This window comes from Psammomys obesus, unplaced genomic scaffold (assembly GCF_907164565.1).
Source record: "Psammomys obesus unplaced genomic scaffold, mPsaObe1.curated_primary_1811, whole genome shotgun sequence".
Classification (NCBI taxonomy): Eukaryota; Metazoa; Chordata; class Mammalia; order Rodentia; family Muridae; genus Psammomys; species Psammomys obesus.
This window is the reverse complement of record NW_026596051.1, coordinates 8,099,707-8,115,273: the sequence shown is the minus strand read 5'-3', so window position 1 is coordinate 8,115,273 and position 15,567 is coordinate 8,099,707. Positions and strand designations below refer to the sequence as shown.

The 15,567-nt window shown below is 44.3% G+C and overlaps 1 protein-coding gene across 7 annotated transcripts in view; it reads right to left on the bottom strand.

Annotated features, from left to right (window-relative positions):
• Ddc (dopa decarboxylase) overlaps positions 1-15,567 on the bottom strand; it is an 83,289-nt gene that overhangs the window by 5,927 nt on the left and 61,795 nt on the right. For 5 of the 7 annotated variants that reach the window (XM_055623853.1, XM_055623858.1, XM_055623854.1 and 2 more), the window contains 4 exons: positions 13,500-13,567; positions 7,824-7,900; positions 4,008-4,027; positions 884-982 (listed from right to left, as the gene is read on the bottom strand). In XM_055623853.1, coding sequence (XP_055479828.1) covers positions 884-982; positions 4,008-4,027; positions 7,824-7,900; positions 13,500-13,567 — 264 coding nt within the window. Of the gene's footprint in view, positions 1-883; positions 983-4,007; positions 4,028-7,823; positions 7,901-13,495; positions 13,568-15,567 lie in introns of those variants that run through there. The other 2 variants (XM_055623856.1, XM_055623860.1) reach the window with 2 other exon arrangements.

Genomic DNA, 15,567 nt, shown 5'->3' with positions numbered 1-15,567 from the left:
TGTCTTTAACCTTCCATAGCCTAATCACAGAGAGCTGTCCTGAACTGAAAGTCGCCATCAACTCTGACTGATAAATCACTCCGACTTTCTTTCTTATTACACCAAGTTGACTCACCCTCCTTAACCCTTTTGCAATTGGATCAGGGACTATCTTAGAAATCTACACACACTCTCAGTTTCTAGGTCTTTCCTTTGTGTAGCTTCCCACAACGCCTGATGTTCACATAAGTTTCCTTACAGCAGTTCTGTGACCTGGACAGATGCCAGTTTGTAGCATGTGACAGGTCCTCTGCAAACAAATGTCTTACTCTGCATCTTTGTCCTAGAAGGGCGGCCCGAGCCTTTCAGCCCCTGCCTTTGGCTGCACATCTGGTGATGCAGCGGGTACCAGGACTTAAGGGGAAAGCTGTCGCCACCACAGGCTGGAAACCACAGGCTTGCTTGCCTCATCAAGATGGTGCTGTGGCTTAGAAAGGACTCAGCTGAAGTCAGTGGGCTCTGCATCTGACTAAACGAGTAGACAAGTCCTGGCTCATATTCAGGCCTCAGCTTCCCCAGCTGTTTAAAAAAAAAAAAAGTAGGGTAGTAGGGCTTGGAGCTGATCGGTGCTTCCTCAAAGTAGTTGAATGCGTATCACAGTGATCTACATAGCCTTTTCTTTCTTTCTTTCTTTCTTCCTTTTTTTTTTTTTCTTTTCTTTTGAGACAGGGTTTCTCTGTGTAGCCTTGGCTGTCCTGGACTTGATTTGTGGACCAGGCTGGCCTCAAAATCACAGCACTCTGCCTGCCTCTGCCTCCCTGAGTGCTGGGGGACTACAGGCATGTGCCACAGCGCCGGGCTCACTTCTGAGATTTTTACTCCGATAAACAAAGAAGGTGGTCACCTTGCGGATGTAAGCCTGCAGTCCCTTGACTCCGTACATTCTAAAAACAAACCACATTTTCAAAGAGCGAAACCTCCGCCCTAGTGGGATCTGCCAGTGCTGAAACAAAATATAAAGAACGCGTCAGTGAGAAGCATGTTAACAACCAGGCTCCTTTTCAACTTCTCAGTTGGACAGTTTCTTCTGGGAACAGCCAGTTTCCTATAGAATGCCCACTTCCCAGCCCAAATGGCAAAGAACTTGATGTATGAGTGGGGGAGAGGAAAAGGGAGAAGCTGTCTTCACATTCTGTGTTGATGAAGACAGAGAAATCCTGCTTGAGAGGCACTGAAGTTTACTATTTTCACTCGGCAGATGTCTGCTGAACGCACACCAGAGGAGATACTCCGGGAAGAAATAGGAAAGATGTGGTCCTGCCCCAGGCAGCTTCCATGGGGGCAGGAGGTCATCCGGGCAGAGAGAGAGGGTGCCGAACCCCTTATGTGTCTGCCTTTCTCTGCCTGGATGCACTGACACTGCACTCTGAAACAGTATCAGTGCCTTTGTCTCATTGACCTCTGCGGAGTGACCCCTAATACCCTTTTACCAAAGGAGCCTCCCTCTGCTTCTCCTAGCTTTCCCAGACGGTCAGCTGACAGGCTGTTCACACTGGCTCCTCACATTCTTCTTGATGGTGATGGATGATGGTTGGAAATGCAATAAAAGCACGTAGGAAAGGACACCGATGAGACACAGGCCTGTCGGGAGGACGGCCTTGCAGTACTTCCTGGCTTTCTTTGAAATTCTTTGCTTGTGCTTATAAAGGGCATGCTGGGGGAGGGGAGCCCTTCTTGTCTAGTTTCTCGGCTCCTATCCTGTGGAGAAAGCAACAAACACACTTCTCCCTGCTGGGTATGAGATGGTGTTCTATAGTTAGGAAGAGCACCCTAAAGTCCACTGCTGTCTGCCTACAAGTAAGAAGTAACGCCAACTCAGTGCTGCTTCTCAGAAAATAGTTTTGTTGTTGTTTTGTTTTCTTTAGACAGGGTTTCGCTGTGTAGCCTTGGCTGTCCTGGACTCGACTGGTAGACCAAGCCAGCCTCTGCCTCCCTGAGTGCTGGTATTATAGGAGTGCACTACCTGGACCAGCAGAAAATAAAGATTGGGAGGGTATTTTGTTGTTGTTGTTGTTGTTTGTTTGTTTGTTTTTCTAGACAGGGTTTCTCTGTGTAGCTCTCACTGTACTGGACTCATTTTATAGACCGGGCTGGCCTCAAACTCACCAGTGATCTGCCTGACTCTGCCTCTGCCTCCCTGGGTGCTGGGATTAGAGGTATGAGTTACCTCACCCAGATACAAAGCTTATTTTTAAACACAATTTTTCCTCCCTGAATTGAGTTGAGTATCACAATTTCTCCCCTGTGGATAAACGAAATTAGGAACAACACCAAGCTTATGCTGTTTTTCCTGTACATATGTGCTTCTGGTATACTTCCTTTTTGTTTGAGACAGAATCTCATTATGTAGCCCTGGCTGGCATGGACTCACTTGGTAGGCTAGGCTGGCCTCAGACTCATAGAGATCCTTCTACCCCTACCTCCTGAGTGTTGGGACTAAAGGTGTGCACCATCATATCTCCCTAGTTTGTTTTGTTGAGACAGGGTTTTTCCATGTAACAAGCCTGGCTGTTCTGGACTCTGTAGACCAGGCTGGGCTCGAACTCATAAAGATCTGCCTGCCTCTGCCTCCATGCCCAGCCTAGTTTAATTTCTTATTATTGAACTATTTCTTTATGAAGGGTTCTGGCTTTCCTGAATTATTATTCAGTAGGCATAAAATCAAAATGGAACAATGAGGCCACAGGATGTGGGAAATTTGGGGGTTTTGTTCTTTAAATTTTGCTTCTACACAGCTTAAATACCATTGTGGGGAGGGGATCTGACCCCATGCCAAGTTCACTTTAAAATAATGGAAGCTCTCTTGACAATTGCTTCTAGACTCAGGTTAGCAAAGATCAGGAGCTCTTCCTCAAGAGTATGGGATTGTACCCCCACAAAAGCAATACAAATCCAAAGCCCACCACAATGTCAGGATGAAGAGACTGTAAGTGATCTTATCCTCAAACTACTTTTACTATTATTCTCATATTATCCCTTAAGTAACGCTGTTTAAAAGGTAACTTGGAGCCTAAATAGGGATTGTGTGTACAGAGTTAAATGAGATAATGGATCATTTTCCTGGCCATACCCGCATCTGCACATGTTCTGGCTTTTCCCTATGGTGCAAGCTTCCCTGAAACTCTGTCCTGAGGGAGCTATAATTAAGATTCCCTGGTAACCTGCACCTGCCAGGCTGCAGCTGCCACCAGAAGAGGGAAGGGTACTTTATGTCTAAGAGAGATAATCTTGCTACCCCTTATTATCAGCGGCTGACATACTGCCCCAAGAATTTAGCCTCACTACTTCGGACAAGACGCTTTGATAGTGTCCTGTGCTCACCAGGCACACCCGCCTCCCCACCCAGCAAGCAAGCCAGGTCATTTCTTGAGTCAGAGAGGCAGCAGATGCAGTGGGCCCCTTCATGTTCCCGGCCGGCTTGGCTTCTATTCTTGGAAGAAGCCTCCCAGCATTACTTGCGGTTCCAAATTCCTTTCCAGAGCAAAGCTGGGACAACCTGGTGTTTTCAAAATCCAGAAAACATTTGTGGTGAATAAAAAAAGAGAGAGAGAGAAAGAAGTAAAGCGAGTCAAGAAAAAGTCTGCCAAGACAACAGTCTCCTGTCCAAGAAGCTGGCTCTTCTCCGACTATGCTTTAGCACTCCCCAGGATTCTGCCCCGAGCACACATCGGAAGGCAGAAAGAGAGCCACGTGGGCTGTGCAGATGACCCTTGCAGGAGCTGAAGTCAACTCTCTTTCCACTTGTCTTAGAAGGCAGTCGGGGCTGTGCCTACTAAGCTCAGATCTCTGATGGACTTGGCAGAGCTGCTAACTGCAAAGCTACCTAATATGTCTATTAGAGAACATTTAGAAGGTGGACTCTTGTGGACTGCTGCTCAGGAGGTGGGTGGGCAGGGGAACAGCAGCGGCACAGTAGGGAGCCCTTGGCAAGTCAGTTTGGATTACAATGGACAAAACCACTCACTTACCCTGTAGTCAGTGATGAGGCCTGGAGGAAAGAGAAAGACAAAGAGAGGCAGTTAGAGAGGGGTATCTTTTCTTCCTTCAGGCTTATAAATGATGACTTCTGGGGCAGACATGAAAGCACCCAAGGACTGACTGGCTAGGGTTATGCGTTCTTTGTGGCTCATTCAAGGTAACAGATTCAAGGGAAGTCCCTGAGAGCAGGATGCCCAGGACACACTTGGAAGGCTGAATTATTAATGGAGCGGGTCATACAAAGAATGATTCAAATAGTAAGTGGGGGGAGGTAGTTTTCCTCTCCACGTTCAAGGACGTTGGTTGGCATCTGGCACAAAGCAGCTGCTCTATCAAATTCCTCATCCTAGACCCAGTGACCCCACATTAGTTTTGAAAAGACTATTTTGCACTCTGGTGTCCTCTGTTGCTTAGAGCCCTAGATCCCAGGACAGCCTGAGGAAGAAAGCCAGGTGAGGAGTCACAAAACAAAGTTTCCAGAGTGTCCTGGACAGAGACTAGGGGAGAACACTGAGGTTGGCTGCAGCCCTGCCTGCTACTGGGCACATTAGAGTGTCAGCCCACCTTGGAAATCTCCTCCATAGACACAGGCCAGGCAAAGCATGCTGCAACTTGTATGGGTCCCTGCTTTCAGGCCATAGCTACTGCAGCATGGTCTTTTCAGCTGGGGCAACCTAATACCCATCATGCACTGCATAGGAGGGTTCAAGTTCTATTTTCAGGACATCTGAAGTCTAAGTATTTTCTCAACCAGGATAAAAGTGGCAATATTGGGGATACGCATAACTCCTAGTCTCAGCTTATCTTTTGATTAACTCTGAGACAGAGCTTACAGTTATACAAGGTCCTCAGTTCCCATCCCACACTCTGACCTTTTCTTTGGAGCTTTTTGTCAGCAATGGAGCTCTTAAACAAACCTGATGGCAGCAGCACAGTGTCAAAAATAACCTGATAGTGACTCACAAAGGCCCAAGGTACCTGGTAATAACTACATGACTCATAAGTGAAAATGAATGGATGACATCTCCCACTTCGAGTGTCTATGCCTGAGCCATCTGATAGGGTGCCGCTAGCCACATTCAGCTACTTTAATCACGTTGTTGCATGAAACTAAAGGAAATTGAAAACGTAGTTCTGCCAGATGAGCCATCTTTCAAGTGTCATCTTCCTGCTGTGGGTTAGTGGCTGCCATGTGGACAGCATAAAATTAGAACATTTCCTCAGTGCAGGAAACATGGTGGAAGGGTACAACTGAACACTTTAAAGAGAAGGATTTAGATACAAACAATTCTAGAAATAGAGGAGAACAGGAGTGAAAACCTGCTTCTTCATGAGTCTGTTTCATTGGGGATGAAGGAAGACTGGCCTCAATACATAGGCTCCTTGTACAATCACTTAGTGCAAACAAACAATGCCAACTCCTCTCCTACACCAGCAAGCTCCTATGTTTCTGGTTGTTTTACACACTGTGGCCTCCTACATCTTTAAAACTTTATAATTTATTTTGGTGGAGACGGCTTGTAAATGGAACATCAAAGCAACAAAATCAGACAATATTTAAAACTGAGATGTACAATATATTGACAACTGTGATTTAAATAACAAATGTCTCCCATGGGCTCATATATTTGAACATTTGGTCCCCAGTTGGTGATATTGTTTGAGGAGGTTATGGAACCTTTGGGAGGCAGAGTCTGGCTGCAGAAATTTTGTCATGGGAGGTGGTCTTTTTATAGCCTCGCCCTACTTCCTGCTCTCACCCTCTCTTCCTGTGTGTGGATGAAAATGTGACCAGCTAGTTTCCTGTTCTTGTCTAACCCTGCTTGTTGTCATGCCTTTTCCAACACAATAGATAGTCCCTCTGGTACTTTAAGCCAAAATAAACACTTTTCTAAGATTCTTTTACTCATGATATTTTATCGTAGCAACAGAAAAGTAATTAATACAGAAATATTTGCATTCGGAATATTGAATTAGGAAATCTAGTTTAGCATTAATTCTTTTCTACTTTTCAAAATAGATCTTTATTAATACAGATTATATTTGAAAAACCTACTTAATGAGAGCAATTATTTCTCTCTTTCATCAGCAGAAGCCAGCATTTTTTTCTGTTATATATTTAAAAAAAAATTCTCAGATACAGGCTCAGTTGGTAGAGTGCTTGCCTTGCAGACACAAAAGCCTAGATTTGATCCCCATAATCATAAACTAGGCATGGTGGCACATTTCTGCAATCTCAACACTAGGAGAATAGAGGCAAGACCATCAGAAGTATGAGGTCACCATTCTTGGCTACAAAGTGGAGAAGTTCTTGTCAGGGAAACTAGATTTTTGCTCTCTTGGTGCCTCTCAGACCCCAGCCTGCACTGACTTGGGATTTTGTACTGGCAGCTGTGGCTTACAAAGGATAATAGACACATGGAATGTGGTACTTTATGTTTTGTAAGAATTCAGCTGTGATGTATACCAGGGTTCCATGAGGAGACACTGGTAGAATCTCCCCTGTCTCTTTCTGTACCAGGGAAAATTCAGTCAGTACCTTAAGCCTCCGCTATAATTCCAGTAGATAGTGACTGGAAAGAAGTGTTTGGCAGCTGGGCGCTGTGGTGCATGCTTTAATCCCAGCATGGGGGAGGGAGAGGCAGGCGGATCTTAGCCTAGTCTATAAACCAAGTTCCAGGAAGGCTACACAAAGAGAAACCCTGAACCCTGCCTCAACCCCCCTTCCCAAAATAAAGAAGAAGAGAGGGAGGAGGGGAAGCTCTGCAGTGGTGCTGTTGGGAGATGCTTTGGACCCTTACAAAGTGAGGCCCATTGGGATGTTCTTTAGGTCCCTGGAGTCGTGCATTCAAAAATGGATTATGACAGCCCACCAGTTTTTCTTTTCCCCTTCTCTTCCCTTTCCTCCCCTCCTCTGATTTATGAAATAAATATGCCACAATGTGAGCACTTGTTTTGCTACATGCTCCCACCGTGATGTGCTTCCTTCAACAAAGGCCCAAATCTCTGGGGCTACCCTGTCTTGGACTTGAGCCTCTAGAAACATGAGTTAATTGCCTCAGGCATCTCACTGTAGCAAGCGGATGACTTACACAGTCACCATGGCTCAAACACCTCATTGTGTCTGCTTTCGGCCATGCTCTCTGGGAAGCACATGGCTAAATTAGAGGCCACGCCAGTTACTGCAGGCTTCCTGCTACGGCTCCTAGCAGAAGTCTGTGCGCCCTCAAACTGCTGCTCAATGCCTGGTCCTCCTCCTCGTCAGTCTCTGCAGACACTGAGCCTCCTTAACTGTCACGTCAGCACACCAGGCGACCACCAAAAGCAAGAAGTGTGCACGGCACAAACAGCCCTACCTAAGTTTTCTTCCTATTTTCTCCTCATTCCCCCTCTCTATCCAGCTTGCTTCCTTTGCCTTTTTTTTTTTTTTTTTTTTCTTCACAATTTTGATGGATGTTGTGGCAATAGTTTTTTTAGGAAAGCCGTCAGCACAGTCACTATTCTACGTGTTTTCTCTCTTGGGAGACGCGCCTGAACCTGTACTGAGGTTGATGGCTGCACTCCTCCTGGCCTTAACTCCCACCCGAAACTCAGGCTCTTGCTGCTTCTGGGGTGAGAGGGAAATCCTCTGCTAGAGAAATCCAACCCCTCACCCCCAACTCAGCACAGCGTGGCAGGAGCTGTGAGTATAAGCTAAGGGAGCACATAGCCTCCCTCCCCCGAGCCCGTCTGAGGATGGCGCTATGAACTTCTTCTGCGTGGCCAGGGCAGCACTGAAAGAAAGGACCCCTGAACAGCCTGCTCACCGGATTCCTGATGACTGTGCTTCAGATAAACAGGGTCCATTTTAAAGGCTCCTGTTAAGTCGGTTCTCCTTTTCACCCTGATTTGAGAGAACAGAAGACAGGGCTTGTAAATTCCAGAAGGAATAAAGATATTCTAAAGACATTTGTACCCCTCCCTTTGGCTATCAGACGTTTAAGAACACAGATTGGAATTTCCCCAGGAATCTCATGCTGGGAAAGGGAAAAAGCTAAAAGCCAGAGGGTAACTTGTCTCCCAGAAACAGGTTTCACCCAGTTCTGAAGACTTGTCAGACCACTTACACAGGAGACAGTGGAGCCAGGACAGTGATGGGCTAGACCACACATTGACCAGGACTGCTTAGTTATGCATATCCCTTGGTCTTTATTTAAATCTGATTTCCATGTCTGTACCCAGAAAATGTGGGTGGAAGTGTCACTGGGCCTCTTTATTTGTTTCTCTTCCCAGTGTGGCCACACTGAAGAAATCTTGTTGGTGTTTATCATTTTTACACCTCTTAGTTGGCATACTGAGGGGAGGTGGGCAAGCCTAGCTTGTTAGGGCTGCCAGTGCCCAGGCTCTGACACTAACAACTCAGAAAACACACCTTGCTGAATGGGTAGCAACATACTGGGCTCTACACTGTGCTGGCTTCTGTTGTTTCGAGTTTTGTATGGAGGGCCTCTGATTTCAAACAATCAGTAGTGTTTCAGTGTGGCTTTCTGTGTGTTGATTTTAGCCCTATTTTTGTTGTTGTTGTTGTTGTTTTGTTTTTGGTTTGGTTTGGGTTTTTTTGTTTTTGTTGTTGTTGTTTTTCTGCTACTGGAGATCAAATCCAGAGCCTCGTTCATTGTAAGCAAGCCACACCGCCAGCTCATCATTATCACAGCGTTCTTCATTTGCATTTCTGGTCTTTGACAGGGCTGGCTACGTTTTACTAAGAGGCCTTGTGTTGGACAGTACATGAAAATGGTGTACACACACACACACACACTAAATAAGGAAACATGACTTTTTACAAACATACAAAGTTAGGTCCAGGCATAGTGGCACATCCTTTGATTTTTGTCTAGCAGGGGTATTTTACACTAATGCCTTTTCTGAACCTGATGGGATAACTTTTTTTTCTTTAACATGATGAATGACATTTTTTTTTTAACATTCTAACACACATATCTGGAATACACATGTTCTGGACCATTATAATATTTTTGTTAAACACCACTGGATTTTACTGAAAGGGTTTTTGCAGAGGAAGAGTGTGTTGGCAGATTGGGACTAAAGAATGCTGCAAAAATCACATAACACAAGAGATTTATTGACTTGAAATTCAAAATTTTAAGTTTGTGGGGTTATCCTATGTTGTTTTGTTTTGTTTTGTTTTGTTTTCTTTCTGGACCTCTCATCTGGTTTTGGAATGACGCTGAAACTAAGCGACATTTGCTGTCCCCTGTGAACTACGCTTGTGATTGGACTGAAACCTCCCCCGACTAATTGCAGAAGGGACAAATTTGAATATTTTACAGGCATAGCACATGAGTTCTGGGGTTTTCTATTTATTCTGTCAGTTTGGTTTGGCAAAAAAAAAAAAAAAAAGTTTTTATATGGGTAGTTGTGGACATTCTTGATCATATTCCTCTTGCTGTTTTTAACAGCCATACCCTTTTACTGTCTTCACAAATGGTCAGTATGCACTTACTTATTTACTTCCTCATTTGTGGTGCTGGGGGATGAATCTGGGACCTCAATGTGCCATCAGAGAGGCAACATCAAGCTACATCCCAGCCCTTCTTTAATTTTGTTTTATTCATCTTTCCTGAGATCGTTTATCTAACCAGACAGAACAGGGACTGTCTGGCTTTGTCAATTCTCTCTGCAGCTCTGATAGGAAAGAGAAGTTAAGCGCTTAACAGATCATTCCATACTGAAAGTACCAAACAAACAGTAAAAAGCTTATGAACAAAATAATGAATTCATTAAGAAACTATTTACTATGCTTATGGTGATTGCCAGTTTCAGAAACTTCCATTATCTTGTCCATTTTAATATTTAAAGAAGTCAACCAAAGGATTTATGCTACATTATGGGCAAACTGTTGGCGAAATTTCATTAAACAAAAGAGAGGCACTTCTATTTTAAAGATTACCAAACAAGGCACAAAGCAAAACAAAACACACAAACAAAAAACACTCCCAAACCAAACAAATTAATATATATATTTGTTTCTTGCTTTAGTGAAATCTTAAAACGTATCTGTAAAAATTTATTACCTTGGAACTGTGGACTTGTGCCACATTTTGCAGGGTCTGAGGCTGAGCCACCTCGGGCCTCTCGTATTTACAGATCTCCTGACTGTGACTGCCCCGTGCTCTATTTTGACAGAGCAGATCACATTACTGCAGTATCAAGGCTAGCAAAAGATTTCTTCTTATTTAGTAGATAGATGTTCGGGACAGTGCGAAAGAGCATTGGAAAAGTTCTCGGATTTCATCATCTGAGTGACTCCGGGTCACCACCTTACAAGGCGCCATCTTCCCTTAAAGCTCTCTGCAAACACTCAGAGGGAGCCCCCTGCCCTCCCCCACCCCCAGCATGCTCCACAGAACCCCTCCGTGAAGGCAGCTGCGCAGGGAAAAGACCGGATGGGGATGTTGTGTCTAGCTGGTGACCTTTTGCCTTTAGGCTGTACTTTCTGGGCTAAAATTCAGGGCCTTTTGTAGTGTTCCGAGAGAAAACACAGTCAATAACTGTTTGAGTGAAAGTTGAAACAGAATGACTGCCTAATGTCGGGCCCTCTTAGCCAAAACACAACCCCTTTCTTCAGCTTCTTCTGTGCCCATGATGAATGATCCCACTGGGTTCCTTGAGCACATTGCAGTGCATGGGTGTGTCAGATACGTGCTGCATCCTGTATCTGCTCTAAGATGGTATGCACAAAGTGCAGAATTCCATCTTGCTCTGCTCAGCCCTGCACTTTAAGACATCAGGGCACCAGCCCTGATACTGATCGCTATGCACCCTTTCACAAGAGAAAAATCCCTCCCTGCTCTGCCCCCAGCTCTCTCCACCTATCTCTCTATCTCTCTTTCTGAAGGAATCTTCTTTGTTGCACAAGCTGGTCTCAAACTCCTGGCTTGAAGTAAACCCTCTTATCTCAACTTCCTGAGTAGCTGAGGCTGAAGGTGCATGCCACCACGTATTTCTGGATTAAGCCTTAAGCTCTAGCTTCCTCGACCATAAAACAGGGGAGCAGTTCCTGACCCTGCAGAGCTATTGAGGGTGAGATAAACTGTGAAGTGCTTCAGAAATGGCAAGCGTTTGCTTAGAAGGTAAAATTCTTATGCAAAGCTCCGGAACTGCAGTAAATGTCTGACAAGGATATTTGTGGCAAGCCCTTTGTCACTTCTAGTGAGGACCAAAGAAGAGTAGAATTCCTTCCACGCAGCCTGAGAGCTCAGCTGTGTGCTGCTTCTTGGCAAAAGTCTGCTGTTGCCATCTAACACGGCCCTTTCTTCAGGGATGCCGTGAACAACTGAGAAGCTTGTGTTTTCTGAGAGCCTTGTGCTTGACTGCCTAACTGTCTAGCAGGGCTGTATTGAACCTGAAGGCATGTGCCCTGCCCGGGGCTACTCAGCTCTAACCCATTCTGACTATGAGAATAACATTTTGAAAAGAAGCACATGTATATAAAACCACCATTTTTTTTAAATGTAGTACTGCTTACTTGAAACCAATTCAAAGCCGTCTTCCAACCAAAAAACCTGCAACTCTTTCAACCAAATCTGAGCTAGGCATTGTGTTCATTCTACCTCAGGGCCTTTGCACACACTCTCTTATTCCTGCCCATCCTCTCTCCCTATTCAGATCTCTGGTCAAATGTCACTTCCCCAAAGGGCCTTCTCCTGACCTCCCTATCATAAATAACCTGTCAGTGAATGAAAGAGCCAATTCATGATGTCCTGGGCACTTTTCCCTCCTCATATCAGCTCCCAGACCCTCTGTTCATTCCTCACTCAAATCTCTCCCCATCACTCCCCAAGCATTCCTCAAGCCTCCTCATCACAGACACTGAAGCTGCCATCACCTACATTTTATGTACTGTCACCCACTATTTTATCTAGTTTCTTAGCTTACACCGGTTATTATTTTATTTCCTGGCACTCCATGCCTAAGACCACTAGAGTATGAAATAATTTTGTTCTTGTTTTAATTTCATAATGCTCAGGTTCAAATGAACTAAAAAGTTTCTTTTAGCTGCTATCTGAATGTTGAATCCGAATCTTGAAGTGACTAGGAGTTGGGGACTCTGAGGTTATCAGGTTACAGTGGTGCAATCTTAGTTAAAAATAATTACTGAATAGCTCTTATAAAAAGTTCCTTAGGTGGCTCCCTCACCCCTCTCCCTAGGTGTGGACACAGTAAGAAGAAATTGTCTATGAGGAAATGAACCCTGACCTGACATACCAAGTCTACCAGGACCTTAATCTCTTGATTCTCTTCAGTATTTTGTTATAGTAACACAAAGTGGGAAGCTAAAAGGGTAGAGGTTCTCGCATACAGGCTGGGCAGCTTCATCCTCAGATCCCACAAGATGGCAGGAAATGGCCAACTCCTGTGTGTTGCCCTCTGACTTCCACACACATTCCAAGGCTTTTTGCGTGCCTGTTCTGTCCGTCTACCTGTCTCTCTCTCTCTCACACACACACACACAGACTATACATATATAAGTAAAATTTGTGAAATGTTATTAAAAATTTTGTGACAAAAAAGAATTTGATTTTACAGCAGTTAAAGGACTACAGATAAGCTACTAAAACAACACACTGATTATTTCGTAAACTGGAAGATTTGACGTTACCTTAAGTTTAGAGAGAGCTGTGTTTTTTTTCAGTTTCAAGGCAACGTATAATCTGTTTAATTACATTATACACTGAGCATTTTTTGCAAAGTAAGCATATTGAAAACGTTAACCTTACGTACTATAATAAATTCAAGAAAAAGCTTTCCCCTGGTTCTATGAGTGATTAATCAATTTCTCCCTCTGATTTTTTTTTTTTTTAAAGAAACAAGTTTCTATTGTTTCTGCATCATTCCCAGCCACTATTTCTTAAAAGGTCATTAAGTGGCACACTGTTACTTTTTGTTTTTTTTCTGTTACTTAGTTTTTAAACTTATTTTGCTTATTTAGATACAGCTAAAGTGAGTACTGAATTGTTACTAAGAATTTCCAGAGGATTTTAAAGATGTTGTACTTTTCTTTATTTGCAGAAAGTACTTTTAAGCATTTAGATTGTTTAAAGTCCGAGTTAGTCTGAGAGGCTGAAGATAAATCTAAGAGTAAATACACAGAAGCAACAGAATTAAGTATAACTACTGAGGTTTCCTGGGATTTGGTGTCTGCTCAGGAGAGATAAGTCAAATGGCAGGTGGCCTGTCTCCAGGTTCTCTCCCCTCAAGCTAATCTGTTGCAACAATACAGTCTAGATAAAAGTTTACAGCCAGAGTGAGACTGGGCAGGAATTCCAGCAGGCCTTCTGAAATGGAAGCAAGTGATGAACTGAGTGATTAGATGTATTGTCTCTGTTCTCATGCGGGGTCCTGGATGTGTCCTGGCAAGTAGGTTTCCCTCTCTGCAGGGACAAGGGCTATCACAGGCCCTCAACAACAGAGAAACTTACCACATGGCAGAGCAGTCAAAATTCACCAAAAGCCATTTGTGGGGGTTAAAGTTGAAGGAATCTGCAAACTGTAGAGGAATAAGGAAAACAAAACAAAACAATAAACAAACAAACAGTTCAGTCCCAGCTCTTTGGGGATAAAGCAAGACCCTTTGTGTTCTAACATATCACATTCTAGGTTGCATACTGTAATAGCACACAAGATTCCCCATTCAAGCGGTCAGAGGGCTGGAAATGTAGAATATTCCGCTGGTAAATACCATGTCCAGAATACACAGATTGGGCCTGCAAATACTTTATGCACATCATTCCTTCAATTTCCCGAAGTAGCAAATTTCTCGGAATATGAGAAATTTGATGACAGAGAAAACTCTCATAACTAATCTACAGTGATTAGAAATTCCCTTTTTAAAAATTTAACTGAAGGTTCTTTGGCCAGGATGACACAAGACCACAACACTTCCCACGTACCTAAGGGCTTCTCTCCTCCTCAGTTTTAAAGATGAGGTCTAAGTTCAGTGAATTCCTGACAGTTACAGGTTTCTTGCCTGGAGGGTCACAGATAACAACAGCGGCTTAGCAGACCACGTTTTCAAGGAGAAAATAGGTTTCTCCCAAGGGCAGCAAGAAGGCTCCTGGGTGTAAGCTGTGCACTCACAAAGCCGCGAGCACAAAGGCGGCTTTCTGCCATTTTCCAAATGCAGGCCCGGGTTTCCCGTGTGACTAATGAGTGGCAATGAGTACATTTGAATGTCAGGGATTTGGCCTCAGAGCTCAATTTAGATAGAGGCGAGGATCAGTCTAGCCCGATTTCCTAAAGGGACATTTTTCAAACTTCCCAAGGCTTTGCGGTTGCTCCTCTTTATTTAAGTCCAGGGACCCTCACTAAGGAGGTAGCAAAGTCCCAAGTGGCCTGATTGGTGTCAGAGATAGCCATACGGCCAGCCGAAGCAAGCTTCCATATGGACCCAAGCTGGAGGTGCCGAATCATTTCCTCCCAGGTTTCAGAAAAAGTAATTTTGAGAAGGAGACAGGAAATTACAGCAAGTTTCATTTGTTGATAAAAGGAAACAAAAGGTTAAAGAGGAGCATTGTTTGCTGGGGATTTTATTAGTTCCCTCCGCTGGGGCTGATCTGTTTAAACTTCTTTCATTACGGTACAGTGATATTTTCCTCCCGCTGACAGAGAGGACGGCCCTTATCTGCAAGGGTCGGGCCACAGCAGGATATTGCGGCCGCTTATCTGACCACGGAGCAGCCAAGCCCTCAGCCAGGCAAGGAGAGAGCGGTACCACTAATGGAGGAAAAATTGCAGTGATTCCTTGTCCCTGTGAGTGCTGTGAATGCTGTCTGCTGTCGATAGGATCTAGCTGCGGTGCCCATCGCTGTGGTGGTCTGACTGTCCGGCACCCCTCTGTGAAAGGTGAAACTTTGAGTTGTCAGTTCAGGCCAAAGGAGAGCACTGGTAGATCAGGAAACCCTAAACCTGGACTCAGCAGCCTCCAGCCTGGGCCCGACTACGTAAAAGGCACAGAAGACGCGTGGCCTTTCTTTTTCCCTCCACTATGTTGAAGGACAAATGGGTCGAGTGTTCCATATCTGAAATGCTTCCTTATATTTACATAAACAGAGTGAAATAGATTAGCCATGGGACCCAAACCTAAACATGAAATGTAATTATTCGGAGATACAGGTTGGAGATAATTTACTCAGTGTTTTTAAATTTTCTGTGTGTGTGAGACAGACCTTCATGATATGGAATTTACCACTTTGGCATAATATCAGAGCTTGGAAAGCTTCAGATTTTGGAGCATATTTGATTAGAAATGTCCACACACCATCAAGATTAGCGTTCATTTCGTGGACCCAAAGAACCCACAAAACTGGTAAGGGGTTTGGCATCAGAATCAGAGTATCAGAACTTTCCATCTATTAACACAACCCCCTAATTTGATTTTGACATCTTTCTACCTCCTAGGGTGGATCCAAGCTTAGCCTGCATGGTACACTCAGGAAGGAAACACTATGCAAGAGAAGGAATGGTCACAGTGCAGACAGGAGCCACAAT